Below are 7,308 nucleotides of genomic sequence, written 5' to 3' on the forward strand. Positions count from 1 at the left end.
CAATGCATACAAAATACACACTCATGAATGCGTGCCTGTGCACATACACAAACATTGCAATTGGCACATAAAAAATTGAAGACACGGCCTAGCAACAAACACAAGCACTAAATGGTTTGTTTTTTTTTCCAAAGTGGTTGTAACGGATAAAATAGAGGAAAGGACTGTTCAAAGGTCTAAGAATGGATCAAGTATCTCATGTTCAAAGGTCTAAGAATGGATCAAGTATGTCATCCTCTTATGCCTACATGGAAATAGTATGCCATGTGTAATGCTTTTTTTAAGGAGTGCTTACCAAGCGAGAATCCACATGGATTTTTTTAACTACAAAAACACTTACTACCAACAAAATAGAAAGAAAGAAAGGAAGGGACACAATGGAGAGCTCCAGGAGTCTCATCAACTAGTTCGTAGTGATCATCATCCATTCCCTCTCCCTCTAAGAAAGAAAGAAAGAAAGACACACAATGGAGAGCTCCTCTCACAAACTAGCTAGTAGTGATAATCATCCCTTCTCTCACCCTCTGCATGAGTTTGTGAAAGTGTCACCCATAGTGAAGCACCAAAACTACTTGAAAGCAACCCTTCTCCTTCGATCATGCCTTCTTTCCCTCTTCCTTCTTGTCTATCGACTCCCTACATGCCTAATCCAAAACAGTGATGGCATCTACAAAGGAAAAAACCTCCTATGGATTGCTTTTGTGTGCGAGTTATGGCTCTCTCTTCAAGCCCACCTCTCTTTGGTTGTGAGGTGGTCACTTGTTGAACGTGTAACTCACACTTCTAGACTTGTATCCATGTTACATGGCCTAGGAGAGCTACCCCCTAGTGTTGATGTCTTTGTGACCACATGTGACCCTATTCTAGAACCCCCCTTGATCACCATCAATACTATGCTTTCTGGGCTAGCCTTAGATTACCCCTCTTGCCGGCTCGCTTGTTATGTCTCTGACGATGGAGGATCCATTCTCACTTTGTGGGCCATCAAGCAAGCTTCATCGTTCGCTCGAGATTGGGTCCCATTTTGTCGACGTTTCGATATAGTGGGACCTCGGGCACCCGGTCCCCATTTTGCTCGGTCTACCTCGGAAGTTGATGCAAAGTCTAGTGGTTTCTATGATGAGTGGATTGCAATGAAGGTTGTGCTAGTTTCAATATCTAAAGACATGTTTCTAATAGCATTTTGATATTTCTCATTCTCTCTTTATTATATTTTTGCATTTACAAGAAATATATTGGGGGTCTCAATCACATGGAGTCTCCTTAAAGAAACGTTTGCACTATCATAAACATTGTGTATTAGGAGAAAAACCATGTAATTGGCAAGATGAAGCGAGATGGGCGCATGGTTCCTTACCCATGCACCTAGAAATACACATATTCTCACTTGTTGAAGCTCATTGTATTAAACCCACCTCACCTAGCTAGAGATAGGGACTTGCACCCACATAAACTCATGATATATGGATCCTCACCTTTTTTTACCAATGATAATGATGATCCCACCATACCTAGCAAGCAATGTCTTGGAGCGCGCGCACCTACAAAAGCTCACAAGTTTTAACATTTTAAGGGCATGCCTTTGAAGTTATGGCCGTCGCACATTGACATTTTTTAATTGCTTATCATGGTTATTTGATGTGATTTATCAGGCTCAAAACATCTTATAAATATGATTTACAGACCAAGTATGAGGAGTTGGAATTTAGAGTAACATCCATGACGGAGATGTACAATGATCAAAATTCAAAGCAAATTGCCATCGGAATGTTGACCGCAAACTTGAGGGCAACATTGAAAGATAACACGAATTCACACCAGCTAGCATTATATGAGTCATGGGCAACCAATGGCGACGATATGCGACATCACGAAAGCTATTGCGAAGTATTTATCTCGTTTCTTTGATGGTATCATACTCATTATTTGTTGTTTACTAACTTTTGTAAGTGTGCAGGTGCTCATAGACAAGGAGGAAGAGGGAATACCCTCTCTAATCTATCTATGCAGACAAAAGCATCTCAAATCCAAACACTACTACAAAGCTGGCAACATGAATGCCTTGGTCTCTCTCTCTCTCTCTCTCTCTCTCTCTCTCTCTCTCTCTCAAGTACTTCATGTTATGAAAACACTACAATGGTACAAAATTCCCTTGGTCTAGCTCCTACACCATTTCCTACAAAATGGTGGTTCAAAATATAGTGTCTTTGACATCATCAATTCCCATTGTAGTTGAGCCAAAATATGTCTTTTTTCCCATCACACAAAATGCAAGTTTTAATAGTTAAAAGGATTGGGAGTTTGATTACTTTAAATTAGTGGAAGAATTTCACCATCATCTCTTGCTTTTCACCTTGCCACCATAATTATGTCCCTCTTTTTGTTCCAAAAAGTACTACAAGTAATAAAAAGTAGAGAACTTATGGCAAGGTAAACCTCCTAATGTGCTATAAATAAAATTAGCTCATATGAGAACCTTGGACAATGTGCCCATAGAATTGCTAAATCTTTTTTCTTTTTTCAATCTACTTACATGTGGTGGTACTATACCCCATTGTTGATAGTACAATTATACCATTTTTTTCATTTATGGAGGTAATGTAGCTCTCCCTCCGAGTGGAAGGGGGACTAAAATATCCTAGTTGACTATGACCATGGGCCATAATTTAGCCATAATTTAGCAACTATATGACGAGATAAGACAAAGCATTTATATATCACGTTTTCCTTAGGTATGATGTACAATAAATATGTGTCCATATGCAATATGTTCATGTTTTAAATTGTTGAATTTGACCTGCTTATTGATACTCAATGAAGCAATAGTTTAGCATAGAACAGTTGATGGGATTAGCATTGTATGCTCAAGACTCATCCATCTCTATTGATGGAAAAGTTTCCTTTTTGGCTTAGAAAAGGCTTGAATCTTGTTAGAAAATTAACAATTCTTATGCTTTGACAAGAATATGAACTTAGATCCAATTGTTCTCAATTCCCAAATAACGGGTGAACATGACTAATGTGAATAGTCTATGAGGCCGTAGGTTGATTCACCAATTGATATATGTAGGTAGTTATACAAATGGTTTTGGATAGTTTGTCTAGACAACCATGAATTTGGCCATCGACCAAAATATTAAGAATAAATGCTTTGAACAAAGTTTCCTAGAACATTTAATATAATGTGTTTAGTCTTAGTTCGAGGAGAGCCATATTGGGGCTTGATCTATAACACTTGTGTTAAATTCGTTATTATTATTGATGACATATTGGTTATATTAATATATTGCCTCATAAATGATATTTTTTAGATTCGTGTATCGAGTATATTTACAAATGCACCTTTCATCATCAACCTTGATTGCGATATGTATGTGAATGATGCAAAAGCTCTCCTGCATGCCATGTGTTTTTTCATGGATCCAAGCATCAACACTTGTCTAGCATATGTGCAATTTCCACAAGCCTTTGAAGGTATAGATAACAACAATAGCACGGTTGCTAATGTGATGAAGATTGCTATGGAGGTACATAACTTCATTTTATTATTGTATGCATAAATAACTTAATTTGTCTATGTCCTAGTTAGGCTCCATCTACTTAATACTAGCCTTGGGGAAAAGAAGTTCATTGTTATAATGCACATAAGACAACACGATGATAATAAACTTAACATGTCAAAATTCAACTCTTTTGTATTATTGCTGTTTGACGTAGGTGCTTTTTAAAGGGTTTGATGGTGCCCAAGGGCCAATATATTGTGGGACTTGTTGTATACATAAGAGGGAAGCCTTGCATGGAAAGACAACCGATGATGTTCCTCAAAATGGTAAGCTTGACATTACAAGATTTCATGTTTACAATGGGGCCTAAGGTGCAAAATGAATCTATTTTCCATATTGTAGTTACAAATGTCATCTGCTCATTATATTAAATGAATTTATATAGTACTCATGGTTTATGGGTCATAATAGCTTTAAACAAAGTATGATAGACTATAACATAGTATGAATGTCGATGCCATATATATAATATCATGCAACCTCATGACTCCAATAACACATTTGACTACATTCTAATCTTGAGACCAAATATTGCACTTCAATCTAATCAGAGATGAAAATCTATACATAAAAGACATACAATGTTAAGTAGGGCTTTTTTGTGAAAACTACTGGTCTTCTATCTATTAATTTGATTTGAAGGACTTTTATACTAACCTCGTTGTTGAATGCTTTGATTTGGATGTTTATAGGTCTGGCAAGCAAAAGTTTGGGGAATTCAATAACATTTGCAAACGTGTTCAATAAGAAAAGTCAAGACCACCTTACTCTCCAACGATCTGATTTTGTGGAAGAGGCAATCAAGTTGGTTAGTTGCACATATGAAGATGGAACTAATTGGGGCAATGATGTATGCTAATCTCAAATATCTATACATAATATGAATGGGCTAATTCAATAGATACTTGACCATACCACATGTAAATTGTGAATATAGGTGGGATTAATCTATGGGTCAACAACGGAAGATGTGATAACAAGTCTAAAAATTCAAGGAAAGGGATGGAAATCAATATTTATTTCACCAAAGACTCCAGCATTTTTGGGTTGCGCCCCAATATCAAGCGAGGATGCTTTTGAAACAAAGAAACGGTGGGCAACAGGATTTTTAGAGATATTAGTTGGAGCCAATTCTCCATTTTCATTTACAAAAAATCCTCGACTAACAATGATCCAAAGATTAAATTACATGTTCATTTGCAACTATTCGGCAATATCGATCCCATTAACAATCTATGCAGTGCTACCTTGTGCATCATTATTGACTAGAAGGCCTTTATACCCAAAGGTAATGCTTCTTTCCTTTCTAGGCATGATCAAGGAAACATGCAAAGTAGGGTCACAAACTAACATATAATTTAGAAGACATTCACATGTTTTCTCACACAAGGAAAGATAATGAGATTGGGAGTCTTCTATAGGTAAGGTGAAGAATCTAAGCTGCATGATTGGTGATCCCATGCGGAACTTACTATTTCTCATGTTTCCTTAATAGGATTTAACATATAGGTAGGGCATTGCATTCTAGGTAGATGTGTTGGGGAAAATGCTATGCGAACCTTAGCTACATAAATACATAAATGTTCATTAGTTCTTATTAGTATGCATCCGATGACATTGGTTCCACCACAACCTAAGTCTTGGTTTGCCTAACTTAAAAAAGTGTATGATGTTAGTTCCTAATGAAGAAGAATGAGGTTAAAACATAAGCATGTGAGACATACAATGTTAGATTGTCATTATTATCTAGCATTTCCTTAAGGTGGAGCAATGTTTTCAAAAGCTAATGATTTAGAAAGTAATTTGTAAACACATTTTTAAGCCCATATTATTATTGCGCATGATCTCAAATTGAAAATGTAAAGAGTTTTAATTATAGGAACATTAATTAAATCTATTGCTCATGATTGAATTGATAACCTAAAGTTCGGAAACCATAAGCCATGAACTTCTACATTGAACTTCTAAGACTGAAAGTAATGGTTATTAGTTTGGGACAATGTTTAAAGTCTTCCATAAGTTTTATAGAGGCATTGCTAGCATATTGTGCATTACCATGTAATGACTAGTAGTGATTGCTTATGATGGTCGTTATGTTCTCTTAATTGTTTTATAATTTGGTACTTTACAATGTAATGTCTTGTTGTCATATTATTTTGATAAAACAGGTAATGGAAGGGGAGAATGGGCATATGCATTATTGGTTGCTATTAGTTGTGGGGGGCATGTTATATGGGTGCTCGTATTTGGAAGCCTTTATAGTGGGTTTAACACCATCAGATTGGTGGAGCCGTGAGCAAATAGAGATGGTGGCTGCCACATCATGCCACTTGTCTGCAGCCTACGATGTCTTCAAAAAAGTATTAGGGATCTTGGATATCGAGTTTCGAGTCACTCCCAAAACCAAAATAAAAGAAGTTCCTCATAAGAACGTGGCAACAACTAAGGAGGATGTTATATTAGGCGACTTCTTGGTAACAAATAGAAAACATATGTCGTTTATACCTCCTACTACCATTGTTCTTTTGAATGTGGTGGGGCTTCTATACTGGATGGTCTTTTGTGCTTGCACAAGAGAGGCCTTGCCAATGATTGAGGTAGCATGTTGTGTGTGGGTGGTGGTTTTGTTACGAAAGGGAGTTCACTCCTCTATCCTCCTTTGCTCTTCATTACTTGCCTTGGCTTTTGTTGTCCTAACATTTCTCCCTATTAATTAGGGACAAGTGTGTAGCCTTTTAGAATCCTTGTTTGCAAAAAATAAAGTCAAAAGTGAAAAGTCAACACAATTTGTCTTCGAAAGTGTTGAATAAGGTTGGGATGTGATGGAGTGAAGTCAAGTCCATCATGTCCTCTTCATATATGTCTCTAAACTAGTCCAAATGGGTTTTGTGTAGGGTTTCGAAAATATTAAATTGCAATGTGGTTTGTACAATCTGGAAGTGATAGGGTGTATGAAAATTCAACCAGGCTCAATTTGTTTCATAATGTGCACTTGAAATCCTAGTTTTGAATGTGTTGCAAAAGAAAACGTATGGATATTTTGTTAAGTCAATAACATTTTCCTAACAAAAATTTTAATATGTTATGGATCTTCTAAGAAGTGCTAGGAAAACTTGGGTTTGAACTTTTCGAGAGGGGGTCATCAATATGTCACAATATTCAATTATAAGATTTCACATAGAGCAATAAAAGAGAGGGGAGTTTGTTAAGACACAAATACTTTGATACTTATGCAATACATGTTAGTCATATAATGTTAAAACATATTGTAGCCATTGTTAAATGGAACATGTCTCAACCACTCATATAATGTTAAAACACATTATAACCATTGTTAAATGGTAGTCTGTGGCATCCTTAAGACATCTTGAAGAGGCTCAATCAAGCACACATTACATCAAGATAGACGCATTTGAAGGGGTAGCAATATATTGTTTGTTCTCCGAGACATACAAATTCACCCATTGTTTGTAAACTAGGAATTGACAACAGTTTGGTTTTGGCTTAACGGGTTTGGCCTTGTCCAAACCAAACGGGTTTGGAAGTTTCCAAACTTGAACCAAACCAATTCCTAAATTGGTTAGCCTTAACTGGTTTGGCGACCGGTTTGGGCCAAATCGGTTCGGTTAAGCTTGAGCCATCCCAAACTAAGCTCAAACCAATTAAGGAAGCTCAAGCCTAAACCGAACCGAATGGACAAACTGTTTAAAAAGGATTTAAAGGATTCCCTTCTTTAATAAAGTGC

At 36.7% G+C, this 7,308-nt stretch overlaps 2 protein-coding genes across 2 annotated transcripts; both read left to right on the forward strand.

Annotated features, from left to right (window-relative positions):
- Positions 1–467: 467 nt before the first annotated feature.
- LOC147849720 (cellulose synthase-like protein B4) lies at positions 468–1,187 on the forward strand. Its single transcript, XM_087337257.1, has one exon. It carries the CDS (start codon positions 468–470, stop codon positions 1,185–1,187), a length of 720 nt encoding a protein of 239 aa, XP_087193383.1.
- A 269-nt stretch (positions 1,188–1,456) lies between these two features.
- On the forward strand, positions 1,457–6,373 carry LOC147849721 (cellulose synthase A catalytic subunit 1 [UDP-forming]-like). Its single transcript, XM_087337258.1, has 9 exons — positions 1,457–1,557; positions 1,653–1,887; positions 1,958–2,065; positions 3,312–3,527; positions 3,718–3,829; positions 4,256–4,413; positions 4,501–4,851; positions 5,732–6,160; positions 6,281–6,373. Exons 1-9 carry the CDS (start codon positions 1,457–1,459, stop codon positions 6,371–6,373), a joined length of 1,803 nt encoding a protein of 600 aa, XP_087193384.1.
- The last annotated feature ends 935 nt before the right edge of the window (positions 6,374–7,308 follow it).

The sequence above is a fragment of the Azolla caroliniana genome, unplaced genomic scaffold (assembly GCF_043228905.1).
Source record: "Azolla caroliniana isolate FFs.n. ecotype wild unplaced genomic scaffold, voAzoCaro1.0.p SCAF_22, whole genome shotgun sequence".
Classification (NCBI taxonomy): Eukaryota; Viridiplantae; Streptophyta; class Polypodiopsida; order Salviniales; family Salviniaceae; genus Azolla; species Azolla caroliniana.